The 23,808-nt window shown below is 48.4% G+C and overlaps 1 protein-coding gene across 10 annotated transcripts in view; it reads right to left on the reverse strand.

Moving 5' to 3' along the window:
* Positions 1–10,243: 10,243 nt before the first annotated feature.
* CABP1 (calcium binding protein 1) overlaps positions 10,244–23,808 on the reverse strand; it is a 48,670-nt gene continuing 35,105 nt past the window's right edge. For 7 of the 10 annotated variants that reach the window (XM_081175032.1, XM_081175030.1, XM_081175034.1 and 4 more), the window contains 6 exons: positions 22,335–22,511; positions 19,262–19,292; positions 15,741–15,884; positions 14,462–14,571; positions 12,962–13,109; positions 10,244–10,830 (listed from right to left, as the gene is read on the reverse strand). In XM_081175032.1, the coding sequence (XP_081031158.1) occupies positions 10,805–10,830; positions 12,962–13,109; positions 14,462–14,571; positions 15,741–15,884; positions 19,262–19,292; positions 22,335–22,511 (636 nt within the window). In that variant the 3' untranslated portion in view covers positions 10,244–10,804. Of the gene's footprint in view, positions 10,831–12,961; positions 13,110–14,461; positions 14,572–15,740; positions 15,885–19,261; positions 19,293–22,330; positions 22,512–23,808 lie in introns of those variants that run through there. The other 3 variants (XM_081175027.1, XM_081175026.1, XM_081175028.1) reach the window with 2 other exon arrangements.

The raw sequence follows: 23,808 nt of genomic DNA on the forward strand, positions 1-23,808 counted from the left end.
GATTGTTGCCCCCCCACAATATGTTTTAGCTGTTCTTATTTTATCAGTAAAATGCAGGATATAAATAAATAAATATATTCCAATAGTTCTTATTATAGTTCAAACACAGATTTAAGCAAGCTCAGAGGAAAACATAAGCCCCCATTTATGATAGTATTTTTCTCAGGCGACAAAATCATTTCTTTCCACCATCTCTGAATAAGTAGAAAAGCTGTATAACGAATTGACAGGCTGGGTATAGATTTCCCCTGTGTTTCAGTTTGGGTGTTTTTTGGTTTGTTCATCACTAGTTAATAGCCAAAGGAAAAAGTATTTGCTACTGTAGCTTCTGACATAAATTTCATAAAAAATTAAATTGCTGGAAAACCGAAACCCTGGAGAGGGACTGGAAAAGCCCCCAACTGATTCACATCAAGGTGATCTGTCTCCTGCCTTTCTTGATAGCTCTACGGCCACTTGGCAGTCTGCAAACTCTTGTTAAAGTAAGATGCCAGTTTGCAGACTTAGTGCAGAAAGCATTGATATGATGTGTAGAGATATTTCCTATTCTGATTAATTCAAGGGGGTTCTGGAAGCTTCTCTGAGAAAGAAACAAGCAGAAGGTTCATGATGTTTGGATTATTCCTTCTGTGCTGCGAGTTCGGGGGTGACCGAGCCAGCGAGACACTGAGGCAGCTGGCCGGCTCCGCTCTCCTGCGCACCTGGGACTGGGCAATCGGGGGGGGGGAGGGCACCAGGCAGATCTTTGCAGCCTGGTGCCACATATGCTTAAGACAGCCCTGGATGGAGCCTCTATTTTTACAGCTACTAAACAGTGGATAGCAGTGGAATGATACTGCAGTCCTATACATGTCTACTCAGTGATAAGACCCACCCCCCTATGTTCCTGCCACTGGGAAAAGATCAGGAAAAAATATATTGTACATCAAGAGGATTATGATCAATTAACCACCCTTCACCCTAAGGTCCTAGGACTGGTTAGAACATTAAAACACAATTTCAAAAAAGTTTAAAACAACTCACAATAACAAAACTAAGGTGGGTCCTAAAAATATGCACCTCTAGTGCCAAAGGCATATTCAACATCCACTGGATGCTGCATAACGAAGGTGTCAAATGCACCTCCATGAGGAGGGAGTTCCACATTAGGGAAATAGTGCCTTGTGATGTCTTTTTATTTATTTGCACCCCATCTTTCTGCAGCGGAATTCAAGCCAGCCTCACACAGGGCCCCCAGACAGGTCTCCCATCCAGGCACTGATCAGACCCAGGCCTGCTTAGCATCAGTGAAGGTGTTGCTGCGGCAGGTACTTTCAAACAATGCACTTCTCTCCCTGCTTCAGCAGACAAGGTGATCCATAGGCTAACTCAAGCCCAATCAGGCCCTTCTTCCGGTGAACTTATTCGGTTCTTTTGGTGGTGGTGGGCAGCCAATTAAGAGGGAAGGGAAGTTGGGAGGTGAGAGTGGAAAGTGAAGCAGTGCACTTAATGCTTCCTTCAATGACATTCTGGTTTCAAAGAGGTGTTTGATCTTTGACTTTTCAGACTCTCCAGTAAATTATTCAGCAGCATTTCCAAAGTCTGTGGGGAATGCCCTAAAAGCTGAGTCGCTTTAGTGAAAGGAAGCCTCCACAAGAGCCAAAGCATTTGTAATGAATGTAGGAGAGCGTTCCCTAATGTACCTTTTCATTCAATTTGGGCAGCCGGTACTCGAAATGCACAGATTGGGTGCTTGGTGGCGCTGTGGAGTTATAAATCCCACTCAATCGCTCCATGCCCTCTGCAGATTTCGGAAGAAAGGCTTTAGCAATCACTTGTTCAAGGCATGTTGTTGTTTTTAATCAAGCAAGCGAGCAACCTCCAAAGAAGATGGTCCTAAAGCAGTCTTGAATAGCCTAGTATGTGCAGCAAAACCCATGTCATACTGGCTCAAGTTCGCAGAAGCAAGCCCCTCCAGGTTTGCTCAGATCCTGGTACAAAGTTAGTCAAAGCACAGTCATCCCCAGAAGGAGAGAGACCTACAGCGAGACAGATTTAGGACCCCGGTGAAGGTGGCAGAGTTGCAGGCTTTAAAAAAAAAAAAGATCTTCCAGGTATCAGGCATTCATTGGTAGAATTCCATGGCCCCACAGCCCAGCCCCTACACAAATGACAGCCCAAATAACAGCATTTTATGGCGACAGCAGCAGACAGACCTGGCAACCAGCACCTATTCCTACATAGACACTCAGGAGCTACTACTGGTCACTAGAACATCTTTTAAAATTATTAAAGCAACCAAGCATGTATGTATGCAGGAGCACATGAGGCTGCTTTTTACTGAATCAGACCTTTTGTTCACCTCGCTCAGTATTGTTACAAAAGTTGGGTGCCTCCCACTCTCTGCCGAGCGGTAGCAAGAGGCCATAGGGGGTTTCAGACATTCACCCAGGGTCTGTGTTGCTTTGCAGAACTGAGACACAGCGGAGACTGTCGTAGCTTTAAGAAATATGGTTTATTCACCTATTTACACCTTCATTCTTCATGGAGGGAGTCCAGATCTTACAGCATGGTCCTTTCAAGAGGGGCTTGTCTCCTACAGCAGTGCAGCCAGCCTTCAGCCAGCCTGCCCAAGATGGAGCCCAGTCTTTCTTCTTCCTTCTTCTTCCCAGAACGCCCTACTAAGGAACTCTCTTTTCCTGTCACCTCACACTCAGTTACTTACAAACTCCCAGTCTCTGTTCACACCTCAGGGCAAGGGGGTTCCCTGCATTTCCTTGCATTTCCAATGGCTCTCAGTTGCCCTGTATTGTTTCTTAATGACCCTGGCTTGACTAGGTCATTTTGCACATGCAGCTTCTATTTCTCCCTTCACATTCCAAATTCCACATTTATTAATTTATAGGGTTTAGTGGGATCCCACCCCCCAAAAAATCTATAACAGTTTTGTCTACAATAACTGGCAGTGACTCTCCCTCTCTCCTAGGGCTAGAACTTGTGGACATCTAATTACGCTGAATGTTGCAAGATTGACAAAAGGAAGGGCTGCTTCACCCTACAGAAGGCAGTGATGGCTACCAACTTGGATGACTCTAAAAAGAGGATTAGACAAATTTATGGAGGAGAAGGCTATCCATGGCTACTAGCCCTGGCGCCTATGTGTTACCTCCATGTTCAGAATCAGTTATGCTTCTGATTTCCAGTTGCTGGAAACCACAGGAGGGGACATTGCTTTTGTGCTCGGATTCTGGTTACTGGTTTACCAGAGGCATCTGATTGGGCACTGTGAGAACAGGATGCTGGACTAGATGATCCAGCAGGCTCTTCCTATGTTCTGCTGCCCCTTTGCCAGTGTTGAAATAAGGCTCAGCTGCCCGTGTTGCCAGTTTCTCTGCGTGGAATGAAAGTGGCACCATCTCAGGCAGCAAAAAATCTCAGGCCGGCTGGCCAGAGGCAGGCCTTGTTAGGGCTCATTTGCACTGATTACAGCCAATCCTCACTAATCCCTGAAGATTTCTCAGTTTAAGCTGTGACTAGTCCAGGTCGGCCACGGGGCTTTGAAGCACTTAAACGCGGCTGGGGTGACAGGTCAGTGGAACAAGTTATTAGCTGAGAAAGGGAAATTAAGCCCCAGCGGTCCCCCAGGGTGAAGGAGCAGCTCAACGTGTGTTATGTAGGACTGTTACTTGATGAATATTTTCGTGCTGTGTTTGTGTTAAATCAGTGATGTGATTCTGCTGTTCATCCTTTGCAATACCCAGGGCTCTTTAAGTGTGATGCATAAATAAAATTAATATAATAATGATAACAGCAGCAGGAACAACTTTGCAGCTGAAACAAAGCTCTTTCATTGCCCTCTCAATAATGGTCCACATTTTGACATAATAGACTCTCTTGGGCAAGTGCCATAGCTCAGTGCTAGAGCATCTGCACTGCAGAAGGTCCCAATTCCCAATGGCGGGTAGGGCTCCTTGCCCAAAATCCCAAAGAACCTCTGCCAATCAGCATAGAAAGTACTGAGCTGAATGGACCAGCTGTATAAGGCAGCTTCCTGTGAGGTCTAAAGTAGCCAAATTACCTGCCAGCAACTTGGGAGCTGTAAACAGGTTGCCACCTTTTCAGTTGGTCACTGCAGCTGTGCTTTGAACAGCAGCTTAATATGTGGGCATCAGTAATAAGTGATGGTGTTTCTCTCCATTGTTTTTCGATGCCTAAATTGTCTGTGTCCCTGTGAATGGGAGCCAAGCCCATTGCAGCCTATCAGCTTAAGGAAGAGGTGGTGGAACTGATGCTGGGATTCACCAGGAGAGCGACCAAGTCTGCAACAGAGCTTGTCAGCGGTGTAGCCTCCTGCATAGACTACTAGACAATGTGTCCCTGTGCATGCTGCTGGAATACAACACTCATGATCCCTGATCATTGGCCATGCAGGCGGCTGGGGATTCGGGGTACAGCAACCAAACCTGCAGGGTCACAGTGAGTGAGCCAGTGTGGTGTAGTGTTTAAGAGCAGTAGACTCGTAAACTGGTGAACCGGGTTCGCTTCCCCGCTCCTCCACATGCAGCTGCTGGGTGACCTTGGGCTAGTCACACTTCTTTGAAGTCTCTCAGCCCCACTCACCTCACAGAGTGTTTGTTGTGGGGGAGGAAGGGAAAGGAGAATGTTAGCTGCTTTGAGACTCCTTCGGGTAGTGATAAAGCAGGATATAAAATCCGAACTCCTCTTCTTCTTCTTCAAATGCTGCCAGTCACTCTGAATATTGAACTATCAGCACTGCACACTACACAGCACCTCTGTATCCTGTTTATTGCTAACATGCTTAGCCACCGCATCGCCTTAGCTCCTCTGGATTTGTGCTAGTGACCTACAAGTGAAAGGCTCAGAGGCCTCTGTTTCTGATCTTGCACCACTGTGGTTAAATCAGCATGAGTCATAGAATCATAGCTGAAAGCCATCTCAAAAGTTAGCCCTTTACCAGAACTGGACATTTTATTTTGTTTTTTTAAATTTTATTTGTATTTTGTAATCTATTGTTGGTGTTATAGCTGTTGCTGTTGCTGTTGTTGTTATCTTTATATTTCATATTTCCTGCAAGCAGCTCAAGGTGACAAACGTAGCTCTCTGCCCCTTTCTTTACAAGTTGACAGAAGTTTATAAAATCACACATGGCATGCAGAAAGAAGTTAGAGAAAAGTTTTTCTCCCTCTTTCATAACATTAGAACTCACAGGCGTTCAGTGAAGATGAATGATGTGAGATGCAGGACAGATGAGAAAGTTCTTCACAGAGTTAAGCTATGGAATTTGCTCCCACAGGAGGCAGTAAGGACCACCCACATGGATGCCTTTAAAAGAGGACATAGTCATGGAGGAAGAGGCTATCGGCTATCAGTGGTTAGCAGTCACCATGGTTATGCTCTGACTCCATTGTTGGAGACCGTAACAGTTCTGAAAACCAGTTGTGGGAAGCCACAGGAGGGGCAGAGTGCTGATGAGCTCAGTTCCTGCTTATGGGCCTCCCATCAAAGGTGGTTGGGCCAAATGATCTTCAGGGAACCTCCCAACTCTACAGTTCTATGATTCTATTATTGTGGTTTCGTGGTATACACAAGCTTTGCGTGAAGAGGGTTCCACAGTCAGTTATGCTTGGGTCCTCCTTTCTGGTTTTCCTTTGCGGCATCTGCTTGGCCAGTGGGAGAAGAGGATGCTGGTTTATCCTTGAGATAGGTGAGGCTGAGAGAAGGTCACCTACCTAGTGAGATTCATGGCTGAGTGGGGATTTGAACTCTGGTCTGCCAAGCCCTCACCCAGCACCCAAACCACTGCACCATACTGGTTTACACTGCAACAGCATCAAATAAGTGGCCAGCCAACCCCCAAAAAAACCCCTTCTAATGGAGGAGAGTCCACCAGGTTCCCAGGCAGCTTGTTTCACCAGACCAGCCTTGGCCAACCTACTGCTTTCCAGATGCTTTTGACTACAACTCCCATCAGCCCAGCCAGCATGCCCTTTAGAAAAGGTCCACTGCTTTGTGTTAACACCGGTAGAAAGAGGTCCGCTGAGATTGAAAGTAATGGATCTAAGTTAACCATGTCCATTCAGTGGGTCTACTCTGAGTTCGACTAACATTAGGTGCAAATATATTAGCCTTTTCTATAACAAAATGGTGTGAATCCCCAAATAAATGGGTTTAACATCAGGGCAGCAGAACCAAACACCGTCTTATTCCTGCATTCATGATGGTGAATGAGTTTAAAATGCAATATTGCACATGCTCCAAGAGTATTTCTTTTTATTTTCATCAGGGTTGGCAAACTGCTTTGGGAGGCATCTCTCTCTCTCTCTCTCTCTCTCTCTCTCTCTCTCTCTCTCTGTGTGTGTGTGTGTGTGTGTGTGAGAGAGAGAGAGAGAGAGAGAGAGAGAGAGAGAGAGAGAGAAGGGGAACCACAGGCCTGAGGACCAAATCTGGCCCTCCCGGCTTCTCTGTAGGCCTTCAGCACTCTCCACAGCCATAACCAAACCCCTCACTGGCCCTGAGTGGTTTTGCCTAACTAGGTAGACTGTGTCATTGAGCTCTGCTAATACCTCTTGTTTGCCTGAATGGAGGGAGTGAAAATCTGTGTAGGAATCAGCGTTCTCCACAAAGGTAAAATTTACATCCGTTACTCCACCCACTTTTACCTCTGGCCCCACCTGCCACTTGTATATGGCCTCCCAGAAGGTTGTTTAGAGCACAATGTGGCCCTTGAGCTAAAAAAAGGTTCCCCACTCCTGCTCTAACCTATCAGGAAAGTAAAAGCAGGCATAAAGTTTGGAATGGCAGCAGGGTGGCAAGAGAAGTGTTTCTTATCTGCATCTCACAACTAATACACACAGCTGTCTGAAGGAGGCACCATCGGGTTGTTAAGACCAGGGTCCAAACTTTCCTGGCTGCACTCCTAGCTGCAGCACATAGCTAAAGGCAGAACCATGGGGGCAAGTCACACTAGTATGGAGACACAGCGCTTGCATGCTGAGCCGCCTAGCTGGGTGGATCCTTGCTCCACTTGTGTATTGTCTGCAGGGCAGCTTGGAATCTCTCCCAGTGCTGGCCGGGAGATGAAAGCAGAGGAATAATCCCTGCAATGAGATTATTAGATTGAAGGTTTAATCCCTGAACCTGCCTGTACAAGAAAACAGCCTCTCTCCTGCTGAATTTGGCTTCCGGAGACTGAGTTATACAGAGAAGGAAGCCATCCTTTGGTCTGCAGAATGGTAGGGCAACTCTCACACTCTGGCTTATTCCCATTTTGGCTAAGGCTGGTCCAATAATACTTGGGCAGGTACAGGAGGGCTGGGTGGCTGCACCACCAGTGGATGTGAACTGTGCTTTATAATGTATGTTGGAAGTAGAGCGCGTCCTTGAAGGCCAGCAGGCCCAGTGGTATCAGCACCTAAAAGGGTTGCAGCTGAGGACGATACCTGGCTGAGTCAGTCCAAGGAGAGTTGCTGCTGCTCCGAGTAAACCAGCCTTCGCTAGCTTAGTGCCTTCCAGATGTTTTGGACTACAACTCCCATCATCCCTCGCCAGCAACAGTCAGGGATGTGCTTGCTACGGAGGGGGCCTCTTGGTTGCTCCACTGTCCTCAGAATCTCAAGGGCTGGTGGCCCATGAGAGGACATCCTCTGTGCCACCCCGTTAGTTGTGCAATGCTCTCCCCCCAGAGGTGCATCGGGTGCCTTCAAAGTACAGCTTTTGTCAACAGCTGAAAACAAACCTCTTTCTGCTGGCCTTTCCCACTAGAGAGGTGTATTTTAAGACCCACCCTGTTCTTGTTATTCTGATTTGTTTCAAACTGTTTTTAATATTGCATTTTTATTTGTTGCGACCTGTTGCGGGACCTCGGCGTGAAGGGTGCGTAGTAAATCAAAGTAATAATAATAAATACATCTAGAGCGGGGGTTCCCCAAGTGGGCAGTATTTGCATTCCCAGGAGGCGGTGGGGCTACCTAGGGAAGTGATAAGAGTCAAGCAGGTGGCAGCAGAGTTCTGGAGGTATAAATGGCTTTCAGACTTTGAAAATCACTGGATGAAGTTTGTCAGTTTTGTTGAATTGATAAAACTTACTGGATTTTGAATAAATGTGCATTAATTGTTGCTGTTTTGAATGTTATGGTGCAATTATCTTCCTTAGTGAGTCGTGCAAACTGACACATGTAAGAGCTGCAGGGCATATCTTCAATCAACTCAGTTATGGTTCCCCCGCCCCTTTTTCAGTTATTGTACCATCAGAAAGAACACGGGATGGGAATCTGCTGCATTTAGAATATTGCAAACTGTTCTGGTAGTTCCTCCTTAACCACAGTTTGTTAGAAAAGGGTAGGAAATATCAGCCAGGAGTTGGAGCCTCTTACCTGCATAACCAGGGATTTCTAGTTTAGAAAGAAAAGGCCCAGGAGCTCCTTGATCCATGTTGGAGGTAGAGGGCTGTCATCTTTTTTGCCCAATGGTTGGGCTGGCATCAAGGCTCAGCATGATCTAGCACCTGTCAGGAGGGCTTACACCCCAGCAGCAGGACCTGCCGACAAGATCCTGCTCCTCCCCTCCACCCCTTGCAGCCTGCTTGCTTGGTTCATCCACTTCTTACTCTTACTCTGACCCAGACTGCGGCAGTGGTGAAAGAAGGAGGGTCAGAAGATGCCCCTGGTCTGCTTGCTGACTCACTGGGCTCTGCCTGGCAAGCAAGCAGGTAGTACCAATGATGATCAGGAGGAGAAGCAGCAGCAGCAACAACAACAACTGGTGATTACAACACCCTGAGGAACGGTTAGACTCACTTAGCAAAGGGGTCCATGGAAGGTATCTTGCTGACAGGCCCTCTGGAACCTGAAGTGCCTCAGCTTCTTCACACCTGGGACCCACTTTTAGTCCAAACGTTCATTTGAGGACTTCTTAATTCATTGCTTTTTAAAAACCATATATTTCCATGCGGAGGCTGTGACTGAGCTTAGGTTAAGCTGAGACCCGTCTGTGGGTTCTAATCCACCAGCTGAAAAGATCATTGGCCCAGGGCAGGCATGGGCAGACCTCATGCTTGTCAGATCTACTCAGTGATTGGTTTCCCCCCTACTAGAAACCCAAGATATACCTTACAGCATCAGGTGGGAAAGACTTAAAGCACATCTCCCCATGTGTCTCTGCAATAAATCCTGGGAACTATAGTTTATACACTGTAGCTCTGTGTCTGCTTCCCTCCCCCTCACTTTGTTCTGCTGCCACCAAACCCTATGGGGTCTTGAGGTTTACTTAGGGGGCTGGATCAGGCCCCCAGGCTGCTGGTTAGTGACCCCTGCAATAGACAGTTCTTCTAAGGAGATATGCTCAGGATTGTGCTGCCTGGTGTGTTGTGACTGCCACTAGAATGGACAAGAGATCAACGTGTGCTAACATGCTTCCTCTGCTATCTGTGGCATCAGGCAAGTGATAGCTGTGACTGCTGGAATTTACTTTGATTATGCCAGGCTCTAAGGCTGCCTTGGAAATGTGACCCCTGGCATCAAGCTTGCTGGTTTCAGACAGAACTTCTGCCCCACCCATTCCTCAGAAACTGTAGTGGAAATAATTCAAAAGAATCCCAGAAACTGTAGTTTAAGGGTGCTTGGAATTGTAGCTCTGTGAGAAGGAAACTACAGTTCCCATGATTTTTTGGGGCGTGTGTGTGTGTGCTTTAAATATATGGTGTGGATGCAGCCAGTGAGGCAAAGGACATGTTAGTACCCTTTCCCCCCATTTTGATGTACAGAAGCCAAGTGGACTAGCAGCTGATTCTCTCTTCGGCACTAGCAAAGCGAGCATCCTCCACGGCACCTAAGGGCTATTGGTTAGTTTGTGCGGCACACACAGCTCTGGGTTTCAACAGAGGGATAAAGAGGAACAGATGGGGAGGGGCTGCCTTTTCCTCATCAGAGGAGCCCTGATGGATCTGGTCAGTGGTCCATGGAGTCCAGCCTCCTGTTCTCGGAGTGGCCAGCCAGATGTCTTGCAAATGGAACCTGAGCAAAACAGCACTCTTCCACCTGGGATTCCCAGGATTGGCATTGGGGGCTTTTACTGCCTCTGACAATGGAGGTAGGACAGAGCCAACGAGGCTTTCCTCCCCCTCCTCCTCCTCGCACCTGCTGTCTCAAGCAGTTGTCTAATGGTAGGGCCGGCTCCATCGCTGTCGCCATCCCCACTGCCTCAAGCCACCTCTCCTCCTCCCACAGAAGAGTCAGGCCTACCAAAGTCTTGCTCTTGTTATTTATGTTTTGCATTTCAAAGATATATTTGCTCTCATTAACATAACCGCAGGGAGACACAAGAACATTCCGGGGAGGCTATAAATAACTCAACACAGATGATTAACAACACAAGGAGGCATGAGGCCAATACACAGTCAGTTCACCAAGGAAAAGAGTGCAATCCGTGGCAGGCACCAATCCCAGGTGGCTTTTTGCCATAAGCCACCAGTTTGAGAGAACCCCTTCCTTCTCTTTCACCTTTGCAGTGCTTGCCGGAAGAGTCAAGGCAGGGAAAGAGTTGTCACCTTCGCTTGCAAACGTGGCTGGTCCTGGAGCCCAGCGTCACCCAGGAACGCTTCCAGTTGCTGGAGATCGTCTTTTTTCACAGTGTGGAAGGGTGAAGGAGCATCAGGGCCACTTTGGGTCAGAGAGGCAGGTTGGCGTCTTGCACTGTCTCAAGCGCAGCCAGTGCGTCAGCCTTTGCATAGGAACATTGGGGCTGGGCGCTCCATTCAGGTCCTCGTCTTCCCTCAGCTGCTGATTCATTTTCAGCCCAAGAACCATACTCAGCGGGACATCATCCTGACAAACTCTGCAGGCAAGAAGGAAAGAGAAAAAGGAAAAAAGATCCACATCATACATTTAAAACACATTAATGTAGCACTTCAACAGTCCTAGCTTTCCCCAGTAATACTGAGAACTGTAGTGCATCCCTCACTAGGATGATGAGATATGTCATCCAAAACTGGTTTGAAGTCCATATTTTGATATCGGTTTCATAATTTTTGACCTGGCAATATATCGCAAATCATGATGTGTGTGTATGCTATGCAAAAATCACAGTGTGGGGGAAACTCTGAAGCCAGCCAATGCTTCTCGCGATTCCTGCAGCCCCTGTTAACTGCTGGCTCAGTTCTCCCCTGCTTCCTGTAGCAGACAGCAAATCACAAGAGCAGGCACCAGCAAAAATCACAATGCAGGAAAAACCATGAAGCCTGCCAATGCCTCTACATATCTCCATCTTTATTTCAGACATCATGATATATTGATATATTGCGATGTTTAGCTGGTGATAAATCAGTGTTGAAAACCAGTTTTCACCCAGCCCTAACCTTAACAGTGCTACAATTTCCAGCACTCCTAACAAACTACAGTTCCCAGGATTCTCTGGGGTGTCATTTGCTTTAAACTTATGGTACGGGTGTGACAATAGAGAAGGAAGGTGTGTAGAAAGTGGCCTTATACTGAGTCAGGATGCTGGTCGATTAAGGCAAGTAAGGCACTGCTCTGCTAGTCTCAGTCTGCCGACCTCAGATATTCTTCCAGCTGCCTGCCTTCTTGCAACTAAGCCAGGTGGTGGCCCTGTTTGTCAGCTTCCTCCTCCTCCTTAGTCTCAGTGTTGCCCCTTGTAGAACTCAGCAGGGGGACAAAACTAGAATTACTGTACTTAACTATTATAGGCTCTGGTGCCACCTAATGTTGGCCCTACCAGTCCCAATGGGCACCAACCACCACTGCCTACACCAGCCTCCGCCAACCTGGTACCCTCCATATATTTCAGGCTACAGCTCCCATCAGCCCCAGTCAGCACAGTGTGTGCTCTTATGAACCCCAGCATCAAATGGCCATACTAGGGTCTGATAGGAGTTGCAGTTCAAGACATCTGGAGGCCATCAGGTTGGAGAAGGCAGCTGTAAAGCACTAGATGATCCGAGGGCTGTGCAGGAATAGTGATAATGAATAATCAATCACCTGCTGCTTCAAGCACTGAATATTATTTAGGACATTTTTTTAAAAAAAAAATCTTTCTTTGGTCTTCACCAGCTTCCAGATAGCAGCTTCTTAGAAATGTTGACATCATGAGCTGACTCAGTTGAGATTGGTCACAGATGGATGAGAGCCAAAAAGCTAAAGGAGGTTCTGTGGAAGAACGGTTTGCCTGACCAGGGAGTGGATTTGGCCCTTTCTGCAGGGGGTTGCATGCCCCCTTAAGGATCAGGTTTACACTGTATGTGTGTTTTATTGTCAGATCCAGGCTTCCTGTTGGAGGTCCAAATGTCCATGGCATGAAACACTTTTCACAAGTTTAGGAGATCCCCAATGGGCAGAGGTCGCCTGGCCACAAATATCCAGGATGTGTTCCTCCAAGCCTCTCTTTCTGGCCCTCAGGACTCTCCCTAAGGCCCTGCTCCGCACCATTATTGAGTGCTTTTGCCTGCCTCCAATGTTTCCTGCAAGGACAATTCCTGACGGGACGTATTGTCAGGTGAGTGCCAGGAGCAGGTCAGTAATAACTCACAGTGAAGCTGACTCTTTATTCAAAGAAACAAATAGCTCAGGAGGCCAGGCTTAACGAGCACAGCAACTCTTCCTGGTAGATCTTGCCCCAATGAGGCAGTTGTGAGGACTGAAGGCCCCTGCCTTCCCATAGATGCCTCAGCCTCCTCATCCCCTGGGTCCTTCTCAAGCAATTTGAGACTCAGTCAACAGGTCTGTCTCTGCTCCACCCTCTTCATGCCTCTTCTGATCCTGGGAAACTGGGGGGGAGGGCAGTTGGTTGCAGTAGGAGGGCATTCCCTTGAGGTTTACCCAGCTGGTGCCTGCTACCACTCCTCTGAGTCCAGCTAGTTCATGACTCACGTTGGGCATGCCCTTCATTGGAACCAGGTGCAGATCTGCTACTTGTCCAGTGGGAAACCCCTCACTCACTCACTCTCTCTCACCTTCAAAATCCACTCGTCCGTCTCCATTCAGGTCGACGTCCCTTATTATATCTTCTATGTCCCGGTGCCCCACTTGCTGCCCAAGCAGCTTCTTCATTGCTTCTCGTAGTTCATTGGTGCTGATCTCTCCATCACCGTTTGTGTCGAACTGCAAGGTAGCAACAGATGTCAGGGACTGTTAGGATGGAACTGGTCAGATTTCTCAGGACCCACCCCTCTCATGTCCACAGTTTCCAATGTCCTTTCTCACCTCTTGAGCCACTCTGGCAAGAACATCACCTGATTGAAACCAGACTGGTATCTCTGCTTTTTGCTTTAAGTTATTTATATCCTGCCTTTTGTGAAAAACACTTTAAAGGTGCATTGCAAAGGTAGGGAGGAACCTGTCCACCCCCACCCTCCCCCAGCTCCCACCAAGCTCTGCTAAATGTTCTGGATGGTGAGAAGTCTAGCAATATCTGGAGGAGGGCACAGAGGAAGATTAAAACACACATTTTGATTTATATTAGACTGCCCACATGCAATTCAGCTTTATTAGTTGTTCCGAGATGCTTCCCCATTACAGTGGTACCTCGGGTTACAGACGCTTCAGGTTACAGATGCTTCAGGTTACAGACTCCACTAACCCAGAAATAGTATCTCGGGTTAAGAACTTTGCTTCAGGATAAGAACAGAAATCACACAGCAGCAATGAGAGGCCCCATTAGCTAAAGTGGTGCTTCAGGTTAAGAACAGTTTCAGGTTATGAATTGACCTCCAGAACAAATTAAGTTCCTAACCCGAGGTACCACTGTACTGCACTTTTGCCATCTGGGATGTACCCTTGCAGTATAGCACAACAAATGTGGGACAAATGCTCCCCAAACATTTGTGGTAAGGAAAGTTACAGGCTTTCAGCAGGAAGTTATAGGACATGCACTGACTGAAAGCAAAGCTATATGTGCATCCTGAAAATTTTGCAAAAGTATTGAGAGTGGGATCACACATAACTGCCCTGATGTCACCAGGAACACAAATCATGAATGCATACAAAAAAAGGAGTGTCTGGAGGGGTCCTTGGAGAAATCCATAGCTCTCCATGGCCACGAGCCATGATGGCTACGTATGTTGGAGGCAGTGTGCTTCTGAATACCAGTGGCTGGGAATTACAAGTAACTAGGAATTACAAGAGTTCCTGCTGTGCTCGGGTCCTGCTTCTGGATTTCCAGTCAGGGCATCTAGTAGGCCACTGAGATAACAGAATGCTGGACTAGATGAGCCCCATTTGGCCTCATCCCACCTCAGGGATTTACCTTTATTCCCTGCCTGTGAGCTTCCACAAGGCATCTGATTGGCTAGTGTGGGAAGCAGGATGCCTGATCCATTTGCAGGGTACAGAGAAGGGTTGTGCATATAAGGAGCTAGATGATCTTTCAGGTATCCTGATCCCAAGCTGTATACCACCTTGAACTTGTAGATAGTTTTCAACACACTGAAGGGGCTGCACAATCTGGCTCTCACCTCCCTGAAGGCATCGCGTAGCTCCTTGACCCCAATCATGTCTGCCGTCTCTGCCAGAAGCTTTGGTCCCATCAGCTCCACAAAGTCATCGAAATCTACGTGGCCACCCTCTAGGAACACAGAGTGAGGAGGGAGTACAGTAAGATACTGACCACCATTTTAAGAAGAATACAGACAAATTGCAATGGGTTCAGCGGAAGGGCAACGAAGATGGTCAGCTGTATGGAAAACAAGTCCTGTCAGGGCAAGGAGAAAGAGCCAGTTATGTTCACCCTGGAGAGGACTCAGGGGAAACATGTTTTCAAATACTGCCAAGCATCCACAGGAAGGGGTCCCATTCCTGACTGTGAAAAAAGGGAATATTGCATCCACGGCCTGAACCCAACTCAGTCCTACTTAGAGTAGACCCACTGAAATGGATGGATGTGCCTCCATGGCCAGAGACAGTAATGCTTCTGAATACCAGTTGCTACAAATCATAGGAGGGGAGAATGCTCTTATGCTCAGGACCTGTTTGTGGGTTTGATGTTTTAAATCAGGCATCCTCAAACTCAGCTGTTTGGGAACTGTAACTCCCATCATCCCTAGCTAACAGGACCAGTGGTCAGGGATGATGGGAACTGTAGTCCCAAAACAGCTGGAGGGCCGAGTTTGGGGATGCCTGTTTTAAATTGTTAGAAGCTGCCAAGAGTGGCTGGTGCAACCTAGTCAGATGGGCAGCATATAAATAATAAATTGTTGTTGTTGTTACTAGCAGAACTTAGTTTGATACAACCCCAGGTCAACTTTCTACAGATTTCTTTGACAACCCTAGTTGGAATAATCCAGTCTGCAAGTTTGCCAGAGTGTGGAGTACAGCAGCCAAGCATAAGCCTAGTCTAGAAGTGGCCTGGGGAGTTGTGCTTGTGCAGAAAGGCAGCCCAAAGGGAGATGAAGAAGAAGAAGAGTTTGGATTTGATATCCCGCTTTATCACTACCCTGAGGAGTCTCAAAGCAGCTAACAATCTCCTTTCCCCTTCCTTCCCCACAACAAACACTCTGTGAGGTGAATGAGGCTGAGAGACTTCAAAGAAGTGTGACTAGCCCAAGGTCACCCAGCAGCTGCATGTGGAGGAGCGAAGACGCGAACCCGGTTCACCAGATTACGAGTCCTCTGCTCTTAACCACTACACCACACTGAGGAAGACATTGCCCAGAAGACTGGAAAAGCCTAACCAGGAGTGAGAGTGGCACTGTGGAGGGAGGAGGGATGCCCCCTTGGCAGGTGGCTGGCACTCACGGTTCATGTTGATCTGCTGGGAGAGCTCAATGAGTTCCATTTCCGTTGGCATGTAGCCCATGGTGCGCATGCAGTTGCCCAGGTCTCGGCAGTTGATGTAGCCATCCCTGTCCTTATCAAACTCCTTGAAGGCTTCTCTCAGTTCTGTTGAGGTGAATCCAATCAGAGAACGTGGCTGTCAGTGGAGGGGGCAAGGCATGTTCCTTGCTACGAACATGGCCTGGAATGAACCCACTTTGGAAAAGAAGGGCCACAGGTCATCCGTGGCAGAGCAGCTGCTTGGCATGCAGAGAGGGCCATGTTCAACCCCCAGTGGCATCTCTAGTTAGGGCTAGAAATTTCTCCTTGGTCTGAAACCCTGGAGTCAGTGTTGACAGTGTTCTCAATGTTTTCAACTAAGGGGTGATTTAAATAGGATGCTACCTTATACTGAATCAGACCTTTGGTCCATCTAGTTCAGTACAGTGGTACCTCAGGTTACAAACGCTTTGGGTTACGAACTCCGCTAACCCGTAAGTAGTTGCTCTGGGTTGCGAACTTTGCCCCAGGATGAGAACGGAAATCGTGCGTGGGCGGTGCGCTGGCAGCAGGAGGCCCCATTAGTGAAAGCAAGCCTCAGGTTAAGAATGGACCTCTGGAACAAATTAAGTTTGTAACCCGAGGTACTACTGTAACATCTACACTGATTGGCAGCAGCTCTCAAGGGTTTCAAGAGTGGAATCTCCCCCAGTCTGACCTAGAAGTGCCAGGGATTTAACCTGTGACCTTCTGCACGCCAAGCAGATGCTCTACCACTGAGCTATTTTCCTTACCGCTGGGGTTGACTGTGCCTCAAATTAATGAGTAGGAGGAACATACCCTGTGGATTTTCTGTCACAGGCCCTGGTCCTGCATCATCTTGTTGTCTAGGTCCTACTGCAATTGAGGCTAAGCTGTGTGAGGTGTCCACAAAATGGACCGCGCCGTATGATTTGACATGTTGCTGGCATGGAGACAGAAAGGAGTGTGTGAAAGGTCTGTGGCAACAGAGTATTTTAGCATTGCCTTCCCCAGCCGGGTGCCTTCCAGGTGTTTTGTACTCCAGCTCTCATCAGTCCCAGCCCAGTGCTACCATGTGTCTGATCCACATGGAAGGGGAGGCCAGGAGTTCCAAGCAGACAGGAAGGTGAGGCACCAAGATCAGCACCTTGGAGAGGGACATATAGGTGAGTTTCAGGAACATTGTCAGTAATCCTACAGCTGAGACACAACACACAAGTTGTTTCAGCAGTGTCCTGGAGCAACTAGGAGATCTTTATAGCCTGTGCTAGGTATTCATTGGCCAGAAGCCTTACTCCCTGTATGCTGCATCTGGCCAGTAAAGGGCTACTACTTTCTGCTTCTAGGTCCTGGGGTTTCAAGCTGTGGGATATCTTCTCAGGGCTCTCCTGACGCTAGAGGAGACTTTAGACCAGGGTTCCTCAAACTTGGCCCTCCAGATGTTTTGAGACTACAATTCCCTGACCACTGGTCCTGCTAGCTAGGGATCATGGGAGTTGTAGGCCAAAAACATCTGAAGGGCCAAGTTTGAGGACGCCTGCTTTAGACCAATCCTTGGCCCCTCCTCTCTTCTTATGGTTCTTTGAACTGGAAGTAAACTGGACAGTCCTTGAAACAGAAAGAATGCCTTCAAATACCAAGGCTGTGCTTCTCATAGTACAGGAGTGGGGAACATCAGGCCCAGGAGCTACATATGGCCCTCTAAACCTTTCTATCCAGCTCCTGGGACTCTCTCCCTGAACCACACACCCTCACTAGCCACACCTCTCCATGACTCCAGTTCACAGTCTCTGAGAGTGTTTTCACCTGACTGGAATGCATTTCATGGCCTGCTGCCCCAGCTAAGGAAGGCACACATCTGATAGCTGTCTCTTTATTGACAAGTGAAGCACCTACAGCAGCTCCCCCAGTGCTCCAGATATACACATGCACCCATATTTTTAGCCTCTGGGCAGCTGCCCACAGATCTGGACCCTGCGAAGCAGTTGCAGAAATAGTGGGTCCACTCCCCTCCTTTGGCTTATATGCCCTCCTCTGATGGATTGTGTGCCCGCAAACTGAGACTTCTCCTACATGGAAGTCGTTGCTGCTCTTCCCTCTTCAAGAGCCTCTTGATTCTAGGTGGCGAGTCGACCGGCTGTTCCCTTGTCTGAATAGTTTCCTTTTCCTCTACCACATCCTGCTTGCCTTCCTCTGTCTCAGACTGCCCTGACTCTTCCTCCTCCCATGGGCTTGGCTCCTGCCTTGTGGGTGGCGCCTGACCCCATTAATTGCTGGTCCCCTCTCCTGAGTTGCACTCCTAGCCCCCGGCCTTTGCCACACACTCTTCGGACCCCTGCCAGTCTCTGACAATGCGCCCTGGAACTCTTGCTAGTCTGGATGGAGAAGAGAGGTGTTTTGTTTGTTCCCCATAAAGAAATGTGAACTTTAGTCTGAAGAAGGTTCCCCACCTCTGGTGCAGTAGGATACATAGCTACCCTAGTTTAAATAAAAGCATGCACCTCCAGATGGATAGTGAGACAATGCAACTTCTTACACTTCCTCAGTTTCAAGGAGGCTAGGACTATCAGTGGCTACTAGGCAGGATAGCTGTGCTCTGCCTCCACAGTCAGAGGCAGTAATGATTCCAAATACAGCTGTACCTTGGAAGTCAAATGGAATCCGTCCAGAAGTCTGTTCGACTTCCAAAACGTTCAGAAACCAAAGCACAGCTTCTGATTGGCTGCAGGAAGCTCCTGCAGCCAATCGGAAGCCATGGAAACCCCATCGGACATTTGGCTTCCCAAAGAACATTCGAAAACTGGAACACTCACTTCCGGGTTTTGATCGTTTGGGAGCCAATTTGTTTGGGAGCCAAGGCGTTCGGGATCCAAGGTACGAGTGTTTGTAGGAATCCCAGGAGAGGAGAGGGCTCTCGTGCTCAGGTCCTGCTTGCATGTTTCCCACAGGCATCTGGTTGGCCACTGTGAGAACAGGATGCCGGACTAGATGGGCCACTGACCTGATATAACAGGCTCTTCTTATGTTCTTAAATAATTTGTGAATTATCATTCAGGTCGGTACAAAACCAGGAAGTGAGGGTGGCTGGCATCTCGTTGTTGGAAACCCCAGAAGGCCAGCAGTGCTGTTTCAGCAAAAGCAGCATATGAGCATCAGAGCTGGCCTTTAGCCGAATCAGGCTAAAGCTGTGATTCCTACGCTGCAGGGGGTTGGACTAAATGACCCTTTGGATCCACCTTGCGACTCTGAAGTTCTGTGATTCTAAAGGCGCATGTAGTCCAGCCTCTCACAGGGACTACTAGATGCCACTTGCAGCTGCCCTGCTCCCACTCTTGTAGCCTTGTAGCTGGCATTCAGCTGGCCTGCTGCCCCTCATCTGGAGGTATCATATAGCCAGCACGCCTAGCTGTCACAGTCTTAACCCACTATGAATTTATCTACTCCATTTTTATAGGTATAAAGAAGACAATCAAGAACCTTACCATCTATTTCTTCTGGCCGTAGCTCTCTGTCCTGCAAGGGAACAACATCAGGGATTAAAGCCAGCTCCTTCAGATGAAATCAGGGTTAAGGCAGGAGCCTCTGAGCATATGTAGAGGCCAATGTCATCCCATTGGTCCATGCTTGCAGGGGCTGATGGGAATGATAGTCCAAAATATCTGGAAGGCATCAGGTTGGCCAAGTTGGTCTACTCTGACCAGCAGCAAATCTTCAAGATCCCAGGTGGGGACATAGGGTTCTTTTCTGGCCCTGGTTCCAGAGAGAGCATGTTGAGTGGAGATGTTGCCAGGAATTGACCCTGGGACCTTCTGCATGCAAAGCAGGTGCTCTGCCAGTGGCCTACTGTCTCTCTCCCAAGGCAAAAAGGCACATGGAAGAATTAAAACCCCATGACATTATCCTTCCCAGCAAGTGAACCTGAGAAAGAGCTGCCTTTCTGAAGCCTATCCCACTAGCCATGTTCTTCCACATCTCAGATTTACACCAGCTCATTAGAGATGCTCATGCCAGAGAGCCAAGATTGCCTTGTTTCCAGGAACAGAAAGTGGAAGGCAGAATTAGGCTGTTGGCCATGATGAGCTCTGCCTGGAAGAGCTGGGAGCTGCTGGTACCTCCCTCCCAGCAGCCGGCTAAACTGGTGGAAACATCTCGTGCCAGTTGAGCCCCTCCCATGTTGCCCTGAGATCTCAAAAAACAAACAAACCCTGGCTAGTAGGAAAAAACTGGGGCTCTGGAAGCTGTAGGCACCATCTCAGGAAACCTAGGCAGCTGCCTTCTACTGAGTCAGACCATTGGGTCCATCTAGTTCACAGTTATCTACCCTGACTGGCAGTGGAGAGCCACGTCTGCTCCAGGGTTTCAGACTCAGAAGTCTCCCCCAGGCCTACCTGGAGATGCTGCTGGGGATTGGACCTGGGACCATCTGCATGCAAAACAGATGCTCTACCACTAAGCTATGGCCCCATCCATTCCTCAGATGCCTAGGGCAGAAAGGCAGCTCCTGAGAGAGACTGGAGCATCTGCAGACAAAGGTAACATGAGACAATGATTCAGCCCAGGCAGGAAGTACTTGCAAACGCCCAACATTTTGTTTTCAAGGGTAGATGGGATGGGTGGAGAAAGCTGCAGCAAGAGAAAGGAAAGCCCAGGCTGGAAATGCACTGCTGGCTGCCCAGGAAGAAGGGGCAACATCTCCAGATCTCCAGGCAATTGAGGGCAGAGGAAGGTGGGCAGACCACTCCCAGTTCTCAGTCTCTACCTCCTTGCCCCCATCAAGCTGCTCTAGGCCCACAGCAGGTTCCCACAAAAGGGTGTCCTCCATTTCCTGGGTCTCAAGCCCACAAAGCTAGTTCCCCACCAACTCCTGTGCTTGTGAAAGAACAGCAGGTGCTCAGAGTCTCCTTGCAGTGGGGCAAGCCCACTGGGTTGCAGAGGGGTGGGCCAGAGATAGGGCTGGGGAAATCCCTCCATTTCAGTTTCTCTCAGTTGCTCATCTGTCCATTCCGAAGTTCAGTTCTCTGCATTTCCACATCAGTTTGTGATTGTTATTTAAGAAAACAAAAGCCCTAATGAAAATTCATCAGCAATTTAATGTAAATTTATCCTAATCAACTCATTATTGTATGCAGTTTTGCCTAATGTAGCACATTTTTGCAATTCAGCATTCCCCTTACATAATGCATTTTTTAATGTTACAATATGTGCATTTTTCTGGACTCGCATAAGCATTTTTCATGTGTTGCTTAGCTGGAGAACTGCATTGCAAAATTAAGAGAGATGTGGATTTTTCAAAGGACAGCCGTGTTTTGGTTTGTATGTTGTTTGGGAATATGCAAATTAGGTAGGATTCACTCTTCAAGGAGAAATTAATCACATTCCTGCCCGCTCCCTAGCCAAAGCAAAGATTCCTCTCTCCTTGTCGGAGGAGGATCTCTTGAGCTGAAAATCTCCCTCACCAAGCCAGCAATTTCAAAGTGTGCCATTATCCAATTTCTCCTGCTGCTTTTATTTAGACTGATCGGAAGGGGTGGCGGCAGTAAACCTTAGTGGCAGTTTGCCTGGTTCTCTCTCTCTAAGGATTCCCCTCCCCATGACATAGGAAGGGCCAAAGTAAGGGTTATTCTCATTGACAAACCTGGAGCAATAGATGTCCAACTTTACCCCATAAAACAGGGTTGGGGACCCTTTTTCAGACCGAGGGCCACATTCCCTACTGGGAAAGCTTCAGAGGGCCACATGCCAGTGGTGGGCAGGGCCAGAGACAACAGTGGGTGGAGCAACACTTGTAAATGTTACCTTTGTACAGTCAGCCAGTTTCTACACTCACAGCCCTCCTATATACCCTCCTTCCAGGGAAGCAAGAGCCATGAGCAGAGATCAGTGACACATTCCAGCCAGCCAAAAACACTTTGGAGGCGGGCAATGAGGGGTGTTGGCTGGGGAGAGTTCTGAGAGACAGCTAGGGATGTTGGGGGGAACATTTGACCCCTGGGCCTGAGGTTCCTCACCACTGCTGTAAGGTGTCTCAGGAATCATAGATCTGTAGAGTTGGAAGGGACCCCCAGGGTCATCTAGTCCAACCCCCTGCAACACAGGTATCTCAGCTAAAGCACCCATGACAGATTGACCGATGTAATGATTCAAAGTTGGCCCTGTTGATGTGGCAAAGTGAAGTGACAGGTTTTGGATGCTACTTAGCTGGCCCTACCATTAGGACTGGCCCTACCACGAGCCAGAATGAGGCAGCTGCCTTGAGCAGCTGATTTTGGGTGTTGTGAAAGGGCTGCACGTTTGCTTTATTAGCATTGTGTTTTATTGAACCACGGGTACGAGAGGAGAAGCAATTGTTGGACGTAGTGCTGACCATTTCTCCCCCCATTCCCCACACCCCAACCATTCCATGCTGGGAAGGAGGTGATGGGGATCTCTTGAGACCCAGATGGCGACATGCTTTTTTTTTTGCTTTCAATCCACAGGAGGGCGAGGGCACATGATTCCACACACCCTCTGGGCTCTGCAGTGTTTGCCTTGCCCGTCCGGGTGCAACTTACGTACTGGCTGCCTGTTCTCTGCGAATCCCTTCCTGAGGAAGATACACGCCGGCCCCAGGATGTTGTGCATCACAGCGCAGTTCTGGGCCAGCACCATGAGCGGGCCTTGGTACTCCCCGGCTGTTGACCCCTCCTCGCTCGTCTGGACAGCTGTATAGCATGTCTTGTCCTCATGGTGGATCTTCTCCGCCAAACCAGCAGCAAGCAAATGATACAATAGAGGAAGTTACCTCCCGGTTCCTCCCAGGTCTGCTCCAATGCTTTCAGTGAGCAGAGAGGCCAGCCTAGCCTTTGCCAACCATGTGTCCTCCAAGGCGTTTTTGATCACAACTCCCATCAGCCCCAGCCAGCATGGCCAGGCCGGGGCTGATGGGAGTTGTGATCAAAAACGCCTTGGAGGGCACATGGTTGGCGAAGGCTAGTCCAGACTTAAGGGGAAGACAGACGTAACCATCCGAACAGAGGCTCTTTTCCTGCCACAGGAACCTGGCGTCACCATTTGCAGCGCAAGCAGAAACAGTGGACTGACTCTTTGAGCTTCCCTTGTGCTTTTAAGGAATATTGAAATGTTTTAAGTATCACATTTCCCCCCGCCCTTCCCCACACCATCTCCACCCACCCCTAAATAACACTCTAAAACTACTGAAAACTGTAAAGCTGTTGAAAATGTACCACAGGGATTTGTGCAAGGGGAAATATGCTGGAGACATTCGGGTACTAGCCAGTAGGTGCTCGGCACCTACCCCTGTCTCCTCCCCTGCAAGGACTTGCTAAGAAGTTGCAGAACCTTTCTCCCCTCCCCAGAGAGGTATATGTGTGTACAGGACAGCAAAGATGTGTATAAACCATTTCCACCTTGCTTAGTAAGTTACGTCTGTCTCCCCCACCCCCTACCCCTCATCTTTCAATACATACCACTTCACACATACACACCCCTTCTGTTTGTTACAGCTCTGAGCAGCCAGGGACTAGAATTCACTTCCAGCGGCCAACAAAGGTCCCCCCCCCACACTTTGGAAATGACATCAAAAGCCCTCTGTGCACTGCAGACGTCCTTCCAGCAACAGACTAGAAAGAGGGCAGAGAAGAAGAAAGGGTTTCTCTGATCTCGTCTGCTGCCTGGACCAAAACAATTGGAGGTGAAATCATGCCTAGCCTGCAAGGCACAGGCGTAGCTCTTTGTGAGTTCAAGAGAAGGCTGATGACAGAAGCGTCTCTTGGGGCTCCTGCTGAACATGAATTGGGCGGCCCGTACATCCTGGCAAGACACTTGGAGCAGCTGCATATGAGTAACCACAGCGCTTCCCATGTGTACCAATATAAGTTTGCTTACAATACCCAGGGCAGCCTGGTATTCCCAAGGTGACACCGCTGGAATGTCGGAACTGCATACAGAACTGAGTTCCCTGAGAATGTCGGTGGGCATTTTTAAAAAAGGGAAAGATTTCCAAAGTTGCTAGTCTCTATGAAGCCTGAGA

Source organism: Podarcis bocagei (assembly GCF_964188305.1).
Source record: "Podarcis bocagei genome assembly, chromosome: 16".
Taxonomy (NCBI): Eukaryota; Metazoa; Chordata; class Lepidosauria; order Squamata; family Lacertidae; genus Podarcis; species Podarcis bocagei.